General features: G+C 37.6%; 1 protein-coding gene across 4 annotated transcripts in view; it reads left to right on the top strand.

The window, feature by feature from the left end:
• Positions 1-21,985, top strand: part of EIF2AK4 (eukaryotic translation initiation factor 2 alpha kinase 4) — a 73,060-nt gene that overhangs the window by 41,586 nt on the left and 9,489 nt on the right. For 3 of the 4 annotated variants that reach the window (XR_012159469.1, XM_073348810.1, XM_073348813.1), the window contains 16 exons: positions 196-256; positions 1,338-1,417; positions 5,466-5,567; positions 6,191-6,241; positions 7,588-7,824; positions 8,435-8,510; positions 10,410-10,531; positions 15,149-15,198; positions 15,342-15,510; positions 16,037-16,153; positions 16,896-16,961; positions 17,555-17,725; positions 18,405-18,539; positions 18,619-18,726; positions 19,442-19,570; positions 21,420-21,506. Coding sequence is in view for 3 of the 4 variants with exons in the window: in XM_073348810.1 (XP_073204911.1) it covers positions 196-256; positions 1,338-1,417; positions 5,466-5,567; positions 6,191-6,241; positions 7,588-7,824; positions 8,435-8,510; positions 10,410-10,531; positions 15,149-15,198; positions 15,342-15,510; positions 16,037-16,153; positions 16,896-16,961; positions 17,555-17,725; positions 18,405-18,539; positions 18,619-18,726; positions 19,442-19,570; positions 21,420-21,506 (1,761 nt within the window). In the remaining variant the exon portion in view is untranslated. The remainder of the gene's footprint in view (positions 1-195; positions 257-1,337; positions 1,418-5,465; positions 5,568-6,190; positions 6,242-7,587; positions 7,825-8,434; positions 8,511-10,409; positions 10,532-15,148; positions 15,199-15,341; positions 15,511-16,036; positions 16,154-16,895; positions 16,962-17,554; positions 17,726-18,404; positions 18,540-18,618; positions 18,727-19,441; positions 19,571-21,419; positions 21,507-21,985) is intronic. The other variant, XM_073348812.1, reaches the window with a different exon arrangement.

Here is a 21,985-nt window from a genome sequence, read left to right as displayed (position 1 = left end):
CTTTAGAAGTTTAAGCCAAAAATTTAAACTTGGGTGCCAAAAGTTAGACTTGTATTTAGATTTGTGAATAGAGGCTAATAAACGGTGAAAATGCTTTATTCTGAAGAAGTCTTTTCAGTTAAGTCACTACATTCATTGCAATCATGAAAATTATAAAATATCTGACCTTTGTGTGTGTTTACTTTTCTGTTTCAGGCGGACACTAAACAAGGAGAAGATCATTCAGGAAACCATCTGGCCAAGTCTGACACTTCAGGTAAGTGCAAAAAATATTGTTTACTCTAACTGGTGCCAAGAAAAATCATACATCCAACAGTCTTGCTTTCTATACCCAAATGGAGTGAAATCCGCCCCTCTCCTATGCAAAGCAAAAGGCCCCTTCTATATTCAAATTGTATTTATTTATTTTATTTTGAACCACAAAAAGCCCTTGGCGGGGGAGGGTGTGTGTATATAAGTTTCCAAATCATCTGGCTTTGGGCAGGGATGTCTGCCTCTACTCCATGCTATGAGCTGGAATAGCAGCTGTTGTCCTTCCGTATCCTCTTTGCCAGGAGGTCATTGCCACTTGAGCTACATAAAAGTGAATTCACTCTCTCTCTCAGCCTAACTCTATAGGTAAGGGCAGATCCCATCTCTGACCTGCATGGGTTGCAGAGATTCCTGTGTGGACACTCTGCTTGTACTTTCTCCGATCCTTCCCCACCCATGCAGGACTTTTGCAAGACTTCAGTGGTACAAACCTCCACAGAGTGTGTGTATGTGTTTGCGGGGACTCTTTATACATTCTCATTTGATCTATCTTGCAAATATGTTGAGGATGAATATAATGGTAGTTTAATTTGGTTGTGACTCTAGTCTTAGTATTAACATACTGTGTCACAGTATCATAATGAATTTATTTGAGCATTAGCTTTCGTGAGCTACAGCTCACTTCATCGGATGCATTCCACTGAACGCATCCGATGAAGTGAGCTGTAGCTCACGAAAGCTTATGCTCAAATAAATTTGTTAGTCTCTAAAGTGCCACAAGTACTCCTTTTCTTTTTGTGAATACAGACTAACACGGCTGCTACTCTGAAAAGTATCATAATGGAATCCTATAAAGACAGGGTGATTAGCATACAAGAAGGAGACATGTCCAAGTTGTGCCTGTTTTGTCTGTAAATATGTAGGATATTTCACTCTTCAACTTTCACAAAGACTGAATTCCTATTTAAAGAAGAGGTGTGTTTTTTTTGTTTTTGTTTTTTTTAAAGCTGCATTTTCTTAACCATTAGATGCTGTAGTCCACTAGCAGGCTCTGTGAAACTAGTAACTCTTTTATATCCATACAGATAATTTGACAGGTATGGTTGGCACTGCACTATATGTGAGCCCCGAGGTCCAAGGAAATACTAAATCTTCATATAATCAGGTAATATTAATAGGACTTAATACCAGGGCATTTTGAGAGAATAGCAGTAGAGGCTTCTATTTTGAGTTGCATAATATATGATCTTCACCTGTTGTAAGTAAGATCTGACCATCCATAGACTGTCGAGTGATTTAACTGTAAAGGTTTAAAATGCCACAGGTCCTTACATGTACAGTAATTTTTTAAAATGTGCACAGTACCCATTTGTAATGTGATTATTTGGGTAACTTCATTATATTAATACAATCAAGACACTAGTCAAAGTTAGGGACACTTCAAAAACATTAATCTCTTTAGAAGTAAGATTTGTTGTCGCTTGTTTGTTGACTACAGAAATATCTATTTTGTCTTGCTAAATTTGCTTGGTGCAGCTTATTAAAATTTGTCATTCAAAAAGATTGCATTATTTCATCATATCTTTTCTGCAAAATTCACAGTTAACAGAATTTCAGTTAATTTCTGTTTTCACTCAAGTTACTGCAGAGAATCATAGAATTGTAGGATTGGAAAGGCCCTTAAGGGGTCAGTAAATCCAGTCCCTTGCACTCATACCGGGACTAAGTATTATCTAGACCATCCCTGACAGGTGTTTGTCTAACCTGCTCATAAAAATATCCAGTGATGGAGATTCCACAACCGCCCTGGCCAATTTATTACAGTGCTTAACCACCCTGACAGTTAGCAAGTTTTTCCTAATGTCCAATCTAAATCACCGTTGCTGCAATTTAAGCCAATTGCTTCTTGTTCTATCTTCAGAGGTTAAGGAGAATAATTTTTTCTCTCCTCCTTGTAATACCCTTTTGTGTACTTAAAAACTGTTATCATGTCCTCTCGCAGCCTTCTCTTCTCCAGACTAAACAAACTCAATTTTTTCACTCTTCTAAGTCATGTTTTTTAGACTTTTAATCGTTTTTGTTGCTCTTCTCTGGAATTTCTCCAATTTGTCCACATCTCTCCTGAAATGTGGTGCCCAGAATTGGACACAATACTCCAGTTGAGGCCTAATCAGAGTAGAGTGGAAGAAGTACTTCTCGTGTCTTGCTTTCAAAACTCCTGCTAATACATCCGAGAATGATGGCTGCTTTTTTTTTTTTTTTTTGCAACAATGTTACACTGTTGACTCATATTTAACTTGTGGTCCACTATGACCCCCAGATCCCTTTTCGCAGGACTCCTTCTTAGGCAGTGATTTCCCATTTGTATGTGCTCCTAAGTGGAGTACTTTGCATTTGTTCTTACTGAATTTCATCCTATTTACTTCAGACCATTTCTCCAGTTTGTCCAGATCATTTTGAATTTTAATTCTATCCTCCAAAGCACTTGCAAGCCCCCACTCCCAGCTTGGTATCGTCCGCAAACTTTTTACGTGTACTCTCTATGCCATTATCTAAATCATTGATGAAGTTATTGAACAGAACTAGACATGGAACTGATCCCTGCAGGATCCCATTCGATGTGCCCTTCCAGCTTGACTGTGAACCACTGATTACTCTCTGGGAATGGTTTTCCAACTAGTTATGCAACCACCTTATAGTAGCTCCATCTAGGTTGCATTTCCCTAGTTTGTTTATGAGAAGGTCATGTGAGACAGTATCAGAAACCTTACTACAGTCAAGATATACCACATCCACCGCTTCCCCCCATTCACAAGGCTTGTTAACTTGTCAGAGAAGGATATTAGGTTGGTTTGACATGATTTGTTCTTGACAAATCCACTTTCACTGTTACTTATCACTTTATTATCTTTTAGGTGTTCATTTAATTATTTGCTCCATTATCTTTCTGGGTACTGAAGTTAAGCTGACAGGTCTGTAATTCCCTGGGTTGTCCTTATTTCCCGTTTCATAGCTGGACACCATATTTGTCCTTTTTCCAGTCCTCTGGAGTCTCTCCCTTGCCTCTATTTTTGCCAAAACCATTTTTATCCACTAAATAAAATTTACTTTGGGGCTGAAAACTGAACCTCGCCAGCCACTGTGGGTATATCTATATAGCAGAAAAAAACCCATGGCAGTTTCAGAGCCCACGTCAACTGACTCAGGCTCACACTATGGGGCTAAACACAGCAGTGTAGATGTTTCCACTTGGGCTGGAGCCTGGGCTCCAAGACCCGGTGAGACAGGAGAGTCTCAGAGCCCAGGCTTCAGCCTAAACCTGAACAGCTAAACTGCTATTTTTAGCCCCACACATGAGCCCCATGAGCCCAAGTCAGTTGACCTGCCTGAGACTCGCTGCCACAGGGGTGTGGTGTTTTGTTTTGTTTTTTGCTGTGTAGCTGATTCACCTATAGCAGTATTAGCATTCATCTTGTAATAATACACATTCTTAATCCGAAAAGATAATTCTGTATATTGTAACACCTCTCTCAAGTGTTAGGATGAAGCTTATATTTGGAGGGGTAGGGGGGATTCTCAGTGTGGTAAAATGGTCCCAACTTACTGATCTACTAGACTTCTAGTGTTATGTTTTTTTGGTGCGTTTTTTATGCTAAACTAGAAAATTTAACTAAAAGATAGACATTTCTGTGTCAGGTTACCTACACACAGTTAAAACCCCATGATTTCAGTGCATAACTACAAATTTATGATTTTTCTGGACCTAACGCATCAGTATCCGATAATGATCAATTCCACTTGGTATTTGAAACTTGAAGGTGAAACTGCCCTCCTGCCGCATGCCAGGTTTGTGGCATTGCTGGCAGTGTGCACTGCATAGGCATTTTTAGAGACTGGTGTTTGTTTGTTTACTTTTTTGCATTTCTCTCAGATTAGACAATAAACATAGATTGGCCAGTTTGACTTGTGTTTTAACAATTTTACCAAATGTTTGACTTGGTTTCACAAGCAGTAGCACACACTGCTGTCACATTTGGGTTTAAAACACTGCAGGAGAATATTTGTTCAAAAATTGTGTTTATATTTCAATTAAAAAAAAAATTCATGGAAACGTTTCTGTTTGTCTTAGGTTTTGTAAAAGCTTGACAAAATAGACTCATTGCCCAAAATTTAGCCAATTTTATTAACTGATGTATTTTCATTAAGGAAAATCCTCGAGAATTAGGAAAGACTATTTATCAATATTCCAAAAAAAAAAAAAGATTTTGAGGAGGGGGTTAATAATGTACTGTGGTGAAAAATCATCTCTTAAAAGCAGCCCCAAAGTACTTGCTGAAATCCTCTAACTTTTATAGGGCTACTTTCTGAGAGGTGCTGCAACTTTTGCTGGAATTAGTGAGAACTGCAGATGACTGGTCCCTCTTGAGATGTTGTCTGTAGTTTTAGTCATGCTAGTTAGAAAATGCTTCGTTACCAAAATAGGTTTCAGCGAAATATATCTTTCCCATAATTCCATTTTAGACTTCTCTACATATGAAAAAATTTACATGTCCAAAAATGGGTTTGCACTGTGTCCTTTGCCTACTTTAATCACTCACTTAGTAGGACTAAACTATGAGAATGTATGATGAGGCTAAAGAATAGGCAAACCACTAGCTTGAGAAAGTGAAAATATAATTGCTAATAGGGTTGAGCAAAAATAGACTGCAGCAGTGTAATTGTACACAAAGCGACATAAAAAGAGAACAAAAAAAGCAGATGTTTTCTTTTGAGGGAGGGCAACTAAGTCCTTCTCAGAGCACAGAAGAGCCCTCTTGCAAAGGAAGACAAGATGCAGCTCCTTCTAGGGACTTAAGATGGAGAACAAGTATCAAGAGTAGATAAATTCTTAGATAAACAAAGATCCTGTTTTCTTACTAGTGTTGTTTGAGAGAAGAAATATTTGGTGCTGTGTATAAGCAGAATATTTTCTAAATAGGAATGTTTTCAAAATAAAATGTACTTCCTACCTACCTCATGAGAGTGTGGTGAGGATAAAGTACATTAAAGATCGTGAAGCACTCACGTACTGTAGTAATGGAGGCCATATAAGTACTTAGAATAGAATGGAAAATATGTTCATTTTTGTCTGCTGATAAGTTACTATCATCATGGATCAGAAACACATCTCTTGCAGTTAGGTTTACTACTTACTTTATTTTTTTCTTCCCTAGAAAGTTGACCTTTTCAGTCTGGGTATAATATTCTTTGAGATGTCTTACCATCCCATGAGTACTGCATCAGAAAGGATCTTTGTTCTCAGCCAACTAAGAAAAGTATGTATAAATGTTGGGGAAGGTGGGAGGGGAAGGTCTCCATCAAATACTTCATTGAGTAATAGAGAAGGAAAAAGTATTCAAAATATTAAGAATATGTTTTATGGTGCAACCAAATGTTTGAAGGTTTTTTTCATAGTAAGCTAAATGGAGGAAAATACGTAATTGTCACGTGAAGAAAATTGGGGTTTTCTGTATAAACCACATTAACCCATTGTGGTTGGTATTTGTCCCCTTCTAGTGACAGGACTATGTATTTGGTTTGAGTAAACTGTTGCCTCTAGGTTAATGGAAGCACAAGAATCAGAGGCTTAAGCTTTTAGATCAAGAGGTCAATCAGTCCTTCCTGGTTCACACCCAGCAACTTGTCACACAGAGGGTATGGGGCCATGGTTGTATTTTGTAAACTCTTATCCTGTGTGTTACAAAGCATCATACAAATGCTTATGAATAATAATAGAACACTGTCTTGGCAATCTTAACTATAACAGCTAACTAAATTTTTTTGCTTTGAGTAATAAAACTATGTAGACTTACTGTTTCTGATATATACATGTTTTAATAAGGCTAGCTTGCTCAAGTTTGCGTCCTTATTCTAATTCAAATATATTTATCTTTTTTAGCCTACTATTGAATTTCCAAAAGACTTTGATGAAGTGAAACATGAAAAGCAGGTAATTTTATAGACATTTTAATTATTAGGTGTTCTCTGTTAAGAAATGTTAATGATTATTTTTTCACTTCATTTTAAATTAGTAATCTCTGCCAAGTCATCACATGACACTGGAACAAAGTAAAAAAGAAAACTCAAAAGGCTAAAGCAATTAATACAACTGACACTGAAATATATTTAAAACACAAAGTTCCTGAGAGCAGTCATAATGGATTAACAAACTGCGGAGTTCATTGGCATACCTTTTAAACTCTGAAGGACTCTTTTGACTCTAGGCTCAGACAAACTGAAGCTACACTGTACAGCAATTAATTTAACCCTTTGAAAACTCTTCGTTTCAAACATAATGGGATGTATTGTAGAAAAAAAGATTTGTAAGGTGAAATGATAGCTATAAGTTGTGTCTGGGGCAGTGACCACCAGTGGCCCACTCCGACAGCTGTGGACAGCTGGAGCTTAGTGGATTCAAACGCTATCTTAAGTTTTTTTTATAGCTTATTTCTCTCAACCATGCCTCTACTCCATGGGCCAGGAGTGGGGTGCTGCAGAGATACCATATTCTCCTGTACATCATTTGGAGATTTTCTTTACATTAGGAGAGTCCCTGGGTAGCCAGTAACACCAGCTTTCTGGCTGCTTTGCCCTGCTGAACAGTGATATGGCTCTTCGTTAGAGCATCATAAGAATGGCCATACTGGGTCAGACCAAAGGTCCATCTAGCCCAGTATCTTGTCTTCTGACAGTGGCCAATGCCAGGTGCTTCAGAGGGAATGAACAGAACAGGTGATCATCAAGTGATCGCCTATTCCCAGCTTCAAGCAAACAGAGGATAGGGACACCATCCCTATTTATTTTTTTGCAGCACTTTACTAAAAGAATCCCAATACTTGAAGTTATACTAAATAGCCAGCAAATGGAATCTTCATTAGCCAGTAAGATTCCTGCTTTTATATCTGTATTTTATAAATCCTTATTGCATGTTTTTTACCTGTATATCTTCTATAAATTAATAGTATTTAGTATCTTACTTTACATTGTATTGAGTTTTTGCATCATTTTGTGTTTGTTATGAAATCATTACATAGTGTCCCAAGAGTCTTGCCAGGGGGAGGATACATTTTTAGGGATAATCGAATTCTTACTCTGTTGATATCCCAGTTAAAGATATTCAGAACTAGTGAGGAAAGAATAGTTTTTCTCACAAGATTCAAATAGTATCTAAACTTTTCAATACATGAGTATCTTACTGACATGATAATGTAACTGATAATGCTTCCTGAGATATTCATATCATGAGATATTTCTAACAGAAGTTAAATTCGTAATATATTTTGGTTTAATTTGTAGAGATCAGTTATTACTTGGCTGTTGAGCCATGATCCTGCCGCACGACCAACTGCTGTGGAGCTGTTAAAAAGTGAACACCTCCCGCCACCCCAGATGGAAGAATCGGAACTTCATGAAGTGCTTCATCATACCTTAGCAAATGTAGATGGGAAAGCTTACCGGACTATGATGGGCCAGATATTTTCACAACGCATCTCTCCAGCAATGGATTACACCTATGACAGCGACATGCTGAAAGTTAGTTTAAAATTGATTTTTAATAACTCCAACCAAGAAAATGTAGATGTGACTCAGCTCAAAACCCGTGCTTCATAATGTTTTACCTCAGTGCTTAGCGTCCCTGATAATTTAATACCATTGATCTGATGTCTTCAACCTAATTTATATCCTATTCCCCATTTGAGTTTCACATACTTAGTGAAGAATTAAACTAAATTTAGCTATGGCAACAAATGGCCACAAACCTGTGTGCATATGATTGCTTCTTACTCTTAGCTATTATAATAGTCATGATACTCACATCTAAGTGTCAGTAAAATATTCTTGTTTTGGGGCAACAGCCATTTCTACCCTGTCAGACAATCACTTTCAATGGCTGCAGTCAAGATTTTCTCTGTTATCCTAAAACACTTAAAAATGATTGTTCTAAATGTGTTTTGTTTCCTTCTTTTTGTTGCACTTTTTAACTATTCCCATTATACACTGATTATGTGTGAAAATAATAAGGACATTATGTTGTATACAGTGCTCATTGTGGTTTGCTGTGGTCATTTGATTTATATGTTGATGTCTTCTGTATCTGAATATACTTAAGTGCTCCTTATTTTGGGGTGGTGGTTGTTTTCAGGGTAGTTTTTCCATTCGAGCAGCGAAAATACAGCAGCATGTATGTGAGACTGTCAGCCGGATCTTTAGAAGACATGGTAGGTTTATGTTCCGATGTTATTGTTCCTTTTGTTTTTTCCTCACTCAGAAAATGGTATTGAATGGATTTGAAAGATGGGGAAATGTTTTAACTATTAAAAAACTAATCCCAAGGTTGCATGGGATGATAGATGTGTATTTAGAACATTGACCTTCATTTTGGCTTCCAAAAGAGAAACTGGTTTCAAATCTCAATTATTAATCTACCATAAATGGAATATGATGAGGATTTCAAATCTTAGTCCATGTAAATCTTTTGTCTTTGAATTTAAACTAAATGATTTTGTTATAATGACCAATACTTCAGAGCTTATTCAGGGTAGGGAATTCTATATGAATATTATTTTAGGTTAATATGTAGACCATAGTAAGACAGTGATAGATAAAACTTGCTAAGGCTAGTTCAAAGAAATGGGGGGGAGGGGAAGAATCCATACAAATGTTGGAAAATTTTGAAACCTTTTCAGTCACATTATAACAATTGCTTGTTGAAATTTCCATTAAATTATTTCCAGAAAGCAAAAATTGAATTTTTTAAACATTTGAAATGGGGAAAAAATTGATCAGCTCTTATCATATGGCTAAACTGACCAGTCAGTGGCAACCAGAAAATGAGACCACATTAAGCCAAACAAAAAAAATGGCTACAGTTTTTTTTAAATTTAAAGCATGTCATACTTTTGAAAATTTTCTTAAACTGACTATTCAGGAGAAATCTAAAGGTTTTCACAAAATATTCTGTTTTCGGGAAACATCTCTAATATTTACACTTGCTGTAGCTGAATCAACATGTACAGATTTTCATGGGTACACACTTATTTGCTCAAAAGTATTTTTAGAGCTGAAACAAATATTTTCAGGATGGAGGGAAGGAGGTTTTGATGTATTTATATTGTTATAAGGTATATAGGCTATAGGTCTGATTAGAGACAGGTAATGAATCTGAAATGTGCCACACACTCTGTAACAAAGGTACTGTGAGGTTCCAAGTCTCTCTGACTTCCAGATCAACTTTGCTCATTTACAGTTGAAAAGATTTTCTAACTTCTAGCCCTGCAGACTTAATCCAGGTATCTTAAGGTCAAGCTGGGTTTGTTCTTACTCACGTATTATAGCAAGTAATAAAAATTCTTCATTGGAACTTGACAATAATATTGATTATATGTGAGTCAGAAAATAATCCAACTGGATGTCCTGTATTTGTATGGACATCCAGTAGTAAAAAGATAATATAAATTACTCTAGTCATTAAAGGCAGTAGCTGTGACTTCAAAAACACACAATGAAAAAAGTAGTATTTTACAAAGTTGTTTTTTCTGATAACCCATTTTTAAAGATGGCTTTAAAAAAAGAAACAAAGGTGTTAAGAGCATTAGCCCAGCAACTGAACCGTAAACTTTTGTGCTGCCATGTGGGCCACTCTGTGAGATTCCTAGACTTTGCCTTTCAGTACTTTGGAAGAAGGATCCTCAGCTCACCTTCCTTAGCAGCAACCATACCTGACAAATATAATAGTATTGACAAGTTTAATGAGACTCTTACTTGTCCTTTTGTAAGCCTTTGTGGAAGCTGGAGGTTGAAGCGGGAGGTAAAACTGATGATGATTTCAGAATTCTGTCTAGGGTATGAAGTTAGTCTTGGGATTCTGTAATTATCCTCACACACCTCTTCTCCCTCTCCTCCCCCTCCCCAAGAAAAAAAATTAAAAAGGCAACATTTAGGTATATCAATTTATTCATAGACCCCAAAATTAATCTATTTCAAAAGGTAACAGATTTTACAAATACTACTTTTTAGATTCTTATACACTTGGGAGTTTTGATTTTTTTTTCTTTTTAATCGCTTCTGAAAAGAGGGTGTGACCTCTGTTCGAATTGTGTTTTACCAATTTTGCATAGGAGCTATCAAGCTGCATACCCCACTGCTAATGCCTAGAAATAGGAAACTGTATGACCATAATGAAGCTTCATATTTCATGGATCACAGTGGGATGCTGTTGATGCTTCCTTATGATCTCAGGGTAAGTGGTATACCCTTTATACTTTAAGCTAGTAGGTTTGGGGAATGTTTTAGTTTCTATGATTCTTTCATTCACTAACCAAATTTTAGGCACAGTCTACTTCTTTCTCCCAACACTCAGGCATCTGATTGTATAGTGTCTATTTCTTTTTTCCTTGACTGCCAATCTTTCTCCTCTACGCTGAGTTGATGACATTTCCAGAAATGATAGAGGATAGAAAAAATGGCCACTCGAAAAAAGTAACCTTTGCAAGTGTGCTTTACTTTTTTGCATCATAATTGATTTCACCCACAACTCCAAGGAGTGTGTCCAGTCAGAACTGTGCCTGCATTTGTCTCCAAGTGTCAGCATCACACCAGTCACAAAAATGAACTACTCAAAGAGTGGCAGTACACTGAATATTGAAAAACATTGCTACTTTTTCCATACTTAAACACTTCTTAAAAAAACAAATTTAAGAAAAAATGCTACACTACAAATATAGTGGATGACGGTGTTGTAGATATTTTTTTTCACTTATGCACATGTGAGGGAAAACACTTGGTAACTCACTTTTTAACGGTCCCTTCCTTCGCACTTGTGACCCAGTGAGAATAACAACATCCCACTTCCTTTCCTCTTCAGAAATCTGCCGACACTATGTGTCAAGTATCAGGGTGTAGCCATGTTAGTCTTTAAGGTGCCACCGGACTCCTTATTGTTTTTACACTGTGTGTGTAACTGCCATCGCCCTAATGTGGCTGCTGCCTATGTTACCTATTTGGTAATTTTACCTTCCTATATACTCACAACTGCTCTCAGTAGTCATTGTCCTGGCCACAGCAGGAGAAAGACAGGAGGCAGTGGATCATAGGAACTAGGGGCACTATTGCACACCCTGGCTTGAAGTGGTTTCCATCATATACAGGGTTTACAGTTTGGTTCAGTGACTCTCAGCACCCCCACTATACAAATTGGTACAGCACCCCTGCAATGGCTGTGGTTTAATTAGGCTGAAAATTTATTCAGACTTCACATATCTGGGAATACAGTGAAGGACATCATTATTTTCTTAATTGTTTCTGCTTATTTGGAAGGACCGCTGTCAGCCCTTCCCCTTCTCAGCCTGGTCCCAGCCCATTTCTGGAAACCTGCTACCCTCCCCTCCTATGAGTGTGAAAGGGGGCTGGAAAAGAGAGGGGTTGTCTCCCTGCTGTATCGGACATTAGGAATCCCAACCCTCCATCCCTTAAGGGGATGCCTTCTCCTAAATCCCCCTCCAAAGCCAGTTTATCATAGAACTCTGTCCCTGCTGTAACAAGTACCTGCAGCGGACACCTGCCACGAAGAGGCACCAACTTTTAGCTTGGATGCTTCCCCACAGCCCAGCTGTTGCAAGAGGGGACTTCTCCAGAACTCTCCAGGATATACATACCCCCACCTCTGAGCAGTGTCACCCACCTGATCCAACCACTTGCTGCTCCTCCCTGCTCTGTCCAGGTAAATTTTCCCCTTCCTTCCCACCCCTGCAACCCTGTTGCAGAGTGTGTTCCTGAAAAGAGCAACAACCCCTTTTTCCTTCTGGTCAGCTGGAAAAAGACCCACTGCATTCAGTTGCAGGAAGCACATTCTGTAGTACTGCTTCAGAGAATGACTGCAGTATGTACTGATGAACTGGTATGCCAACCAAGTTATCTTTACCTTTCTCTGCCTCCAGTGAGATCACAGATTGTTTTCTTCAGCCACAGCTCCAGAGATATCAGATACCCAGTTCAGTTTGGCTTAAACAAAAGGTTTTGTTGGTAGTTTTACAGAAACTGATACGAAAGGAAGCTGCACTAAACCTAAAGTGACAGCATATTACAAGATTATCTTGTCTGTAGGTTGAGATATTATGGATAAATCTCTCTCTTTGCCTGCGAAGGTTACAGCAGAAAAGACAGGCTCCTCTGTGGAATCCCCAAGATTGTCTGTGTGCAGTCCCCACCTTCCAGTTACAAGCCCTCTTTCTCTCATGCGATAATGTCTTGTCTTTACTCAAGAATGGTCAGCTTCTTGTTGAGACTATTTGAATAGTTTATCATGTGGAGGTATTCACTTTTCACCAAGTCTTGCATACCATGCCTATTAGCCTTTGTGTATCATGGCTACATGACAGTTCCAAGAAATTCATGTGCATTTTTTTTCTCACCATAATATCTACTATGTAAAATCCAGGCTGCTAATCATCTTAGATCAACAAAACATGCACTGTTTGACTACAGCTGGTCTTTTACTTCACCTACAGCATTCTGCTATCTTTGACTCCTTTATAGTTATTAATAAGGCTACGATTATGTCACAGAAGTCACGGAATCCGTGATTTCCAGAGACCTCCGTGGCATTTTCTGTTTCAGCCCCTAGGCCACAGGGCTGGACCTGTCAACTAGGGGCCATAGAGCTCTCAGCTTCAGGGACTGCCGCAGCTGCCAGCCCTGGAGCTCGAAGCTGCGGTGGGGCCCTGCAGCTCTCAGCTACTGCAGGGAGCTCCCAGCAGCAGCGAGGGGGGCCTCCAGAGCTCCCAGCCACCACCAGGGGACCCTGTAGTTCTGAGCCGCTGCAGATGGCAGGGGCCCCCAGAGCTCCCAGCCACAGGGGGCGGCCCCAAAGTTCAGAGCTGTGGCTGGGGCCCCACAGCTCCTAGCCCCACGGGTGGTCCCTTCAGCTCCCAGTCGCCAGTCCCGGAGCTCTGGCCTCCATGGGCAGCGGGGCCCCTGCAGCTCCCAGCCACCCTGAGCGGCAGCAGCGGTGGGTGCTGGACTCCCCACTTACCATTTTGTCACAGCAGTTTTTAGTAAAAGTCAGTGACAGGTCATGGGCTTCCTTGAATTTTTGTTTATTGCCTGTGACCTGTCCATGACTTTTACTAAAAATAACTATAATAAATCTTAGCCTTAGTTATTAACCAGATTTTCAGCTTGTCAGTTACATATTTAAGTACCTTGTACCCAATTTCCAGTTTATATTTTTAGTAGGGCTGTCAAGCGATTAAAAAAATTTATTGCAATTAATCGCACTGTTAAACAATAATAGAATACCATTTATTTAATTTTTTGATGTTTTCTACATTTTCAAATATATTGATTTCAATTACAATACAGAATACAAAGTGTACAGTGCTCACTTTATATTTATTTTTGATTACAAATATTTGCACTGTAAAAAACAAAAGAAATAGTATTTTTCAATTCCTCTAATACAAGTACTGTAGTGCAATCTCTTTATAGTGAAAGTTGAACTTACAAATGTAGAATTATGTACAAAAAATAACTGCATTCAAAATGCAGGTAAAACAGAACAGGAGACCTACAATTCTCCCCCAAGAAGTTCAGTCACAAATGTAAGTAACACTTTTTTTTTTTTTTTTTTTAATGAGCATCATCAGCATGGAAGCATGTCCTCTGGAATGATGGCTGAAGCATGAAGGGCATATGAATGTTATCATATCTGGCATGTAAATACCTTGCAATACCGGCTACAAAAGTGCCATGTGAACACACGTTCGCAGTTTCAGGTGACATTGTAAATAAGAAGCAGGCAGCAGTATCTCCTGTAAATGTAAACATGCTTGTTTGTCTTAGCGATTGGCTGAACAAGAAGTAGGACTGAGTGGACTTGTAGGCCCTAAAGTTTTATATTGTTTTGTTTTTGAGTGCAGTTATGTTAAAAAAAATCTACATTTGTAACTTACACTTTCACGATAAAGAGATTGCACTACACAGTACTTGTATAAGGTGAATTGAAAAATACTATTTCTTTTATTATTTTTACAGCGCAAATATTTGTAATCAAAAATAGTATAAAGTGAGCACTGTACACTTCATATTCTGTTGTAATATGAATCAATATATTTAAAAATGTAGAAAAACATCAAAAATATTTAATAAATTTCAATTGGTATTCTGTTGTTTAACAGAGCGATTAATGGTGATTAATTTTTTTAATTGCGATTAATTTTTTTGAGTTAATCGTGTGAGTTAACTGTGATTAATCAACAGCCCTAAATTTTCAAAGTATAAGGGCTAAAGACTTTTTGAGTGTCATCCTTCAATAGTGCTAGTTATAATGTCTAATTCTGCCTCTGTTACCCCTGTTTTAGACCAGTGTGATACCATTGGTGTAATTAAAGGAAGAATCAGACTAAATGCTATCCATACTCTAAGGGCCTCCACAGTTTTGATCTCTTTGCTGGAATGAGTGGTTTCCTAAAATGTATTGGTTACAGAAGCATTGACTGAATATGGCAGCTGATCATCTCCTCCTGTGTTCCTGGAAATAGGGTTTTATTACCAGCATGCAAACAATCTTGGTTAGTACAACAAGATGCATACTCGCTTTTGCAATACATACCTCCTGTATCAGCATAACTGAGAAACTCAGTTCTCCCCCACAAAAAGGGTGAACACCGTTTTCCTAAAACATACACCAAAGATGCTTAGAACCATTTAGCTGTGACAAAAACACATTTTCTGAGACATTATTACAGATGGGAGAATAAATATGTAACTGCATGATGTATAATTAAGCATTAGCCGAGGAGCATACGTCAGAATGAAGTTATGCATATTTGTCTCAACCACTTTTTTTGTTTGTTTTCAGATTCCTTTTGCAAGATTTGTAGCTAGAAATAATATATCAAACTTGAAAAGGTAAGAAAATGGCTGGGAGGAATTATGCCTCATCCAAATAGGACTAATATTCACCTGTTGCACATGTAACTTTCTACACAATGACTGAATAAATGACAGCACTGAATGTATTGTATTGATTCCTTCTTTGGTGTTTTTTGTAGATATTGTATAGAGCGTGTATACAGACCTCGGAAGTTAGACCGCTGTCACCCCAAAGAACTCCTAGAATGTGCATTTGACATCATCGCTTCCAGTGGAAACAGCTTTTTACCTATTGCAGAAACAATCTACACTATTTCTGAAATCATCCAAGAATTTCCAGTACTACAGGTTGTTCCCTCATCTTACCTCCTTGACCAATAGACATTTTTCATTGTCTTTTTTATTTTTTAACCATAAAAAGCTGTTTCATTAGAGAGGGAATTGTGTAAATAAGGAAATATGCAGGCAACAATGACCAGAAAAAGACCTTCTCACCTTGCAACACACGAAATATTTCCATGTTTTGACTTTTGATAAAACTTGCAAACTCGGTCAGTATAATATAAACTGTAAATGAAAAAAGTTTTTTCAAGTACACTTCCAATGAACAATCTGTTTGCAATGTATATGCTATTGAACATTGTTACAGCACTGTTTGAAATAATGGCTATCTTCTTTTAGGTGACTGAGAGTTTGTCTCTTAATCCTGACATTAAAAGTATCACAAAATGGCACAAATCCTGCCAGTTCTGTAGTACACAGACGGGAGTTAAGATGATGGGGACATTCAAAGTTAGTCATAAGAAACAGAAAAGAAAAGCTATTTTACATATTGGAATGCCAATAAAACATAGGATATTTTTTCCTCTGTTAGGAAAGAAACTATAGTATTTACTTGAACCACACTGCCTTACTGAAAGCTATCCTCTTGCACTGTGGGATACCAGAAGATAAACTCAATCAAGTCTACATCATTCTGTATGATGCAATGGTAAGATATTAATGACTCATGCAGAGATCAGTTTAATAACTGTAAAGTGTCACATTAATTACAGATCCATCTTTAAATATGAGTAATAATACTTTGGTAATTTACCAGAGAGTATTTAAACCATATATTAAAAGTGGTGGATTATTCCAGATTATCAGTTTGTATTAAAGCTTTTTCTGCTATCTCCTTATAGGAGAACTGTTATCTTAAAACACAGATTAATGGGGGGGGGGGAATTCTTTACTTATATGACTAAAAACATCCTAGATTGTTAAAACTGAAAACATTGTATTCAGATATATTTTTATTGTTTTATATTTTGCTTTTACTTCACACAGTTTGATCAGAGAAAATGGACTAGTCAGCTTCATTTGTGAACACTGCAGAGGAATGTTTAAATCCCAACAAAGAACTTCCATAGGTTTTTTTTACTTCATGTAATATTTCCGTTTAGCATTAGGTTTGTATTTTTTTCAGGCAAAAGCTATGTTTTAAATAGACTTTTTACCTGTAAAATGACCAAACCAGATATGGAATCACTGAGAGACAAGTAAACATTTTGCCATTGTTTACAGTGATATTTCAGAGAGCAATTGATTGAAGATGGGTACATCAAAGGGGAAAAAAAGTAACCAAGGAGCTGCATTATTAATTCTCATCTCAAACAATCAGTAAACTTTTTTTCTCAAGTGAATTTTCTAAAAATATGCTACAATATAATGTGTTTTTTGTTGTACTTTAGACCGAAAAGTTAACAAAAAGAGAGGTGGAAGCCAAATTTTGTAATCTGTCTCTGTCATCAAACAGCGTAAGTAGTTCAAGACGACACATTATATTTGTATTTCCCTATAAATTGTTATAAGTCTATAGTACTTTATTTACTATGAAATCCATTAAAACCTCAGCTAAGAATATGCCATTCATTCTATAGAGATGATGCCACTGCATTTGCAACTGAAATGCCATTGATCTCTTTGCTGTCGTACCTCTTTGGAAATGGTCTAACTAGTCTCTTTCAGCGTTACTATTTTCTTGGTTTCTCCCCTTTTTTAATATTTGTGTTTCAGATTATGCAGATGTTCAAAGGGTAAATGGAGTATTGTAGAATGAGATTTCCAAAAGAAAAATGTGTGAGATGCTAAATAGTATTATGCAAAGTTAGGTGAATGAATATAGAGAATGGGTTGACATAGATCTCTCACAAGCCAACTTTTTGATGCTCTGACTAGGAATGCTCATGTGTTCACTCCCTCCTCCAATCCTTAAGCAGAATTATTAGTCTGCATTGCAAAACGAGTATAAATGGTAAACCTTTAGGCACAACAAACCAAATGCTATGTTGTTGTTCATATCCCTTCTATTCAAGCATGTGTATGGTATTGTATCTGTGTATATTTTCAGCTTTCTCGACTGTACAGATTTATTGAGCAGAAGGGAGAGTTGAATGATTTAAGCCCGTTGATAAACGCAATGATAAAACAAAAAACTGGTGTCACCCAGCTGGTAAAGCACGGCATGAAAGATCTGGAGGAAGTCATGGGTATCTTAAAGAAGCTTGGTATAAAACTTCAGGTTTGTAAAGCAGTCGGATTATAAATTCATTGATTTATAGCTCTGTACAACTGCTCTGTCTTCATAAACTTTTCCCTCAAGACCAGTCCATTGATAGTTTGAAGAACAGAAAAAAGCACCATCAAATTGTGGTACTGTATGTGGTAAATACTAGTGGCTCCTGTTTTTAGATCCTCACTCTCAGAATAGGGCATGTGTTGATAAGAGACCTTCGGCTGAAGAATACTTGTATCTGTGTAATTGGACTATTTCAGTTGCATTCTTAGCTGAAAAATAATTTTCTGGACATACATATGACTGAGAGCACTAGGGGATTCTTTGAAAAATTTAAAATTTTATATTTTGAAAATTTTAAAAGTTTCTAAAATACAAATGGTAACAATTGAAATATCTAATTTTCTCTAAAGGCTTGCTATTTGGGACGTACACACAAATCTTCAGTAGTTCATAACCCTTAAGATGCTTTAGATTTAAGACATTCTTTCCTCACTCGCTTTTTGGCTGACTCTGTCTCTTCAGGGATCAATATTTTAATTGCAGCATTAAATGTCCTCAAAAGCAGAGAAACCATGTTAAGTTTTCATGATATACTAATGTGTACATTTTAATACTCTACAATTGTGTAACTAGAACTGGTGTAAGACTTAGTGAGGACATAATACTCATTTTTGTTTTACAGGTGTCTATAAATTTAGGACTCGTTTACAAAGTGCAACAGCATAATGGAGTCATCTTTCAATTTATAGCATACATCAAACGCAGACAAAGAACTGTGCCTGAAATTCTTGCAGCTGGAGGCAGATATGATCATCTGGTGTGTGTAATTCACTTTTTTTTTTTAAGCATATACTTTTTTGATACCGTACTAAAAGCATTATTTCTTGTCTTTTCAGATTCCACAGTTCAGAGGGCCGCAAACAGTAGGACCTCTTCCTTCTGCTGTTGGAGTCAGTATAGCTATAGATAAAATAACTGCTGCAGTTTCCAGTGTGGAGGACTCTGTGAGTTTCAGTTCCTGTTTCATTCGTATTTCTGTCATTTCAGTAATCTGTATGTTGCCTGAGATAGTCAAGAAATATTAAGAGGTTCAGCTTTGTCTCAAAATAATTCCATACTAAAACAGACAAACCTCACGGTATGGTGCATTTTCCTTTGCTTCTATCTATATAGATTTTTTTAAAATTGGTAAACTGAAATGTAGTTCATGGCTTGTTTAATGGCATAAAGTTTTCCTTTTTGAAATGTATTCAATGATATCTGTGAAAGGGGAAAGGAACTGTTTTCTCATATGTTGAGTCATGTTCTCCCCCTTAAAAAAAAAAAAAAAAAAAAAATCTTATTTTTGTCCCTAGTCCTTCTTTTCGTCATGAAATGGGCTTCCTTACATAAATCATATAACAATTTCACTCAGCAGCAGAATATGTATATTTAATCCTTCTTTGTGAAGAGGTAAATTAACACTGCTAAATGAGAGGAGGTAAAGCCAGGTAACTCACTGGTTTAGGTTTTGCAAGTGCTTTTTCTGTAACAGGGTAAGAATTGCTGAAGAGCTTAATTTAAAACAAATGCTTAATAATGAACCATTCTAATCTCTGCCTAATTTGCTTGAAAAGCTGCACAATAATGTATTTGTTCTCCAGTAATATCAACATTTTTACACCTGAAAAGAGGCTCTGGTTGCTCACACTGCCCCTCTCACTTCTACTTTTCTTCCAGGTTACTATGGGCTCTTGTGATCTGTTGGTTGTGAGTGTTGGGCAGATGTCAATGACGAGAGCCATCAATATCGTTCAAAAACTCTGGACTGCGGGAATTCCTGCTGATATCATGTATGACTGGTCCCAGGTAAAGAGTCTTTCTACATATTTGTTAGTTATATGTCCGTTTCATAAAGGCTGGTATTGATAAAGCAGCCTCAGAGGTTATTCATTTATAGAATCATAATATTGAGCTGCTGGGTGCCATTCAGCGATCCTTAAATCAATAAAGATTACATTTGCTTTTATACTATTTTTCCTCTGTAGCTCTTTACAATGTGAATAAGCATCATAATCTTCATTTTACAGCACAGACAGGTTAGGTGACGTGCCCATGGTTACTCACTGAGGGCATTATACAGAGCCCACTGAAGCCATTGGAAAGACTCTTACTGAATTCATGGGGCTTTGGATATGTCCTGAGTCAGGGCCAACTGTGAGAGAAGAACCAAGTCTCCTGATTCCAAATCCAGTGCCATATCCACTGGGTTATGCTGCTTCCATGGGATGACAGCTTTATTGAAAAGCACCTAAGATTATGGAGATCCTGGACAAGTATTTGACATAAATCTTTCCCAAAAATGTATTTTACCAACATACATCAAAAATATAAAAAGAAAGTATACTTTTACCCCCCAAAAATGAATAAAACAGAGGGAGTCATTCATAGGAGGAAATGGAAAGGTTCTAAATATGGGGCCAGTAGTGGCCATAATGAAAAACAGCTTTTGCAGGAGGCGTTTTCATGTATTTAGAAGTGGGAAGCGACGGGCTAACATGGCTGTGAGGCAGGAGCATATTCTGCACTCTAGTGGCCACTACAGTGGCATAACGAAGCTGTTACTCCAGGGACTATAGGCACTATGGTTGGATTACTGACCTAAAACATTCCTTCTGGAAGTGTCACCACAGCGTTAGTCTTTAAGAATATCCAGTGCTGCAAGATTCCTGGAAATGCTACTTAAGGACTGACTTCTCATTCCCTCCCAGTGAGCCCAAACCAAACAGTAGGTACCCAGCACAGATAGATTATGGGACAATAAGCAAAGTACTTACCCACCTTACAGCCCTCTGGACAGTTTGCCAATCTGGTTCAGTTTATTTATATATATATATGCTAAATGGTGAATGTCAAAGGAAATGCCGTGGAATTGCCCATTCTCTCAAATGTAGTGAACTGTGCTTCTGCACACTCAGAATGCCCCACAGCATAGAGTTCTGAGTCACTTAGCTGCTGACATTATGGTATTCTATTGCCTTAGTATTGTCCACTGTTTCCCTACTTTTTCTCTGCATCTGGCTGTATGCTATTGAAGTGCATGTATAACTGGTGTTTAATACCCTTCAAGTCACTTGTTTTTTCCTGTGTGTACATTGGCCCTTGCTGGCCTCCTTGAGGCTATTCAGAGATGGCGAGTTGCAAGCTCTTGATTGCACTTAACCTTGGACAGTTTTCTGCCTCGACAACTAATGCTGACAACCTTTTATGTCAGTACAGCAAGCATTTGCCCTGATTCTTCACTGAAAACTGCACAGACGGACACCCTGTGCAAAGCCCAGCTGAAGTCAGTGGAGCTCCACACAAGGACAGGGATCCATTCAGGCAGATCTCCGTCCAGGAGTGGGGCTCGTAATGAAAGTTACAAACACTAGAAGAATAGCCCATTCTTGCTAATAGATGCAAAGGACACAAATATCCAGCTTCTACTTCTAAATCTTGGTGAAACACTTTAGTGAGTTATACGCTTTGAAACATGAAAATAAATCCACAAGGAGATTGTTCTTCCTGGACTGATGTACAAAGTTTTTCATTACTCAGAAGGTCAATAAGTACACTATATATGTATTTCCAGTCAACTTTTAATTGAGATTTTGATTGTCTAAATTGTTGTTTTATACTCTCCCCGCTTCTCTACTATTACTTTTTCTTGTTTTAGTCCCAAGAAGAACTGCAAGAGTATTGCAAATGTTCTGGGATCACATATGTGGCTCTTGTCTCTGAGAAAGAAGGAAGTCATGTAAAGGTAAAGGTGGGGTTGGGGAGAATTTTTGTAAATACTTCAGATGAATAATCTGGTCTTCTATGTGTTTTTGTAGAGCTAATACAATATTTTCTGGGGAAAGTGCTCTATAATGTAATAGTTGGCATTTCAGCTCAGTACAGTTTCAGAGTTAATAAGTAGTTCAAAATTACTCTGAAGAATGGATAGTAGCTGCACAGCAGACCCATCTTGCTAGTTTTTTACCAGGCCCAGTCTCCCTCCTCTTTTATTTGGGGGGAAAAAAGAATCTGGTAGCTTAAATACAAACCTGGTATCTTAGATTGAGTCTCATCTAAGATGTATTTGTGTATTTTTTTTAAAAGGTAGTGACCAAGTGTTACCACTATGTAATGGCTATTTGGTGACATTGTGAAATGAATTGGTGGTCTCTGGCTTCTTCCAACTGGGCAGTTGTTTACATTACAAAACAAATACCAAGAAAACTGTAGCCTTATTGGCAG

Source organism: Lepidochelys kempii, chromosome 6, assembly GCF_965140285.1.
Source record: "Lepidochelys kempii isolate rLepKem1 chromosome 6, rLepKem1.hap1, whole genome shotgun sequence".
NCBI classification, from domain to species: Eukaryota; Metazoa; Chordata; order Testudines; family Cheloniidae; genus Lepidochelys; species Lepidochelys kempii.
Note: the sequence above shows the minus strand (reverse complement) of the source record. Positions and strands in the feature narration are given on the sequence as shown.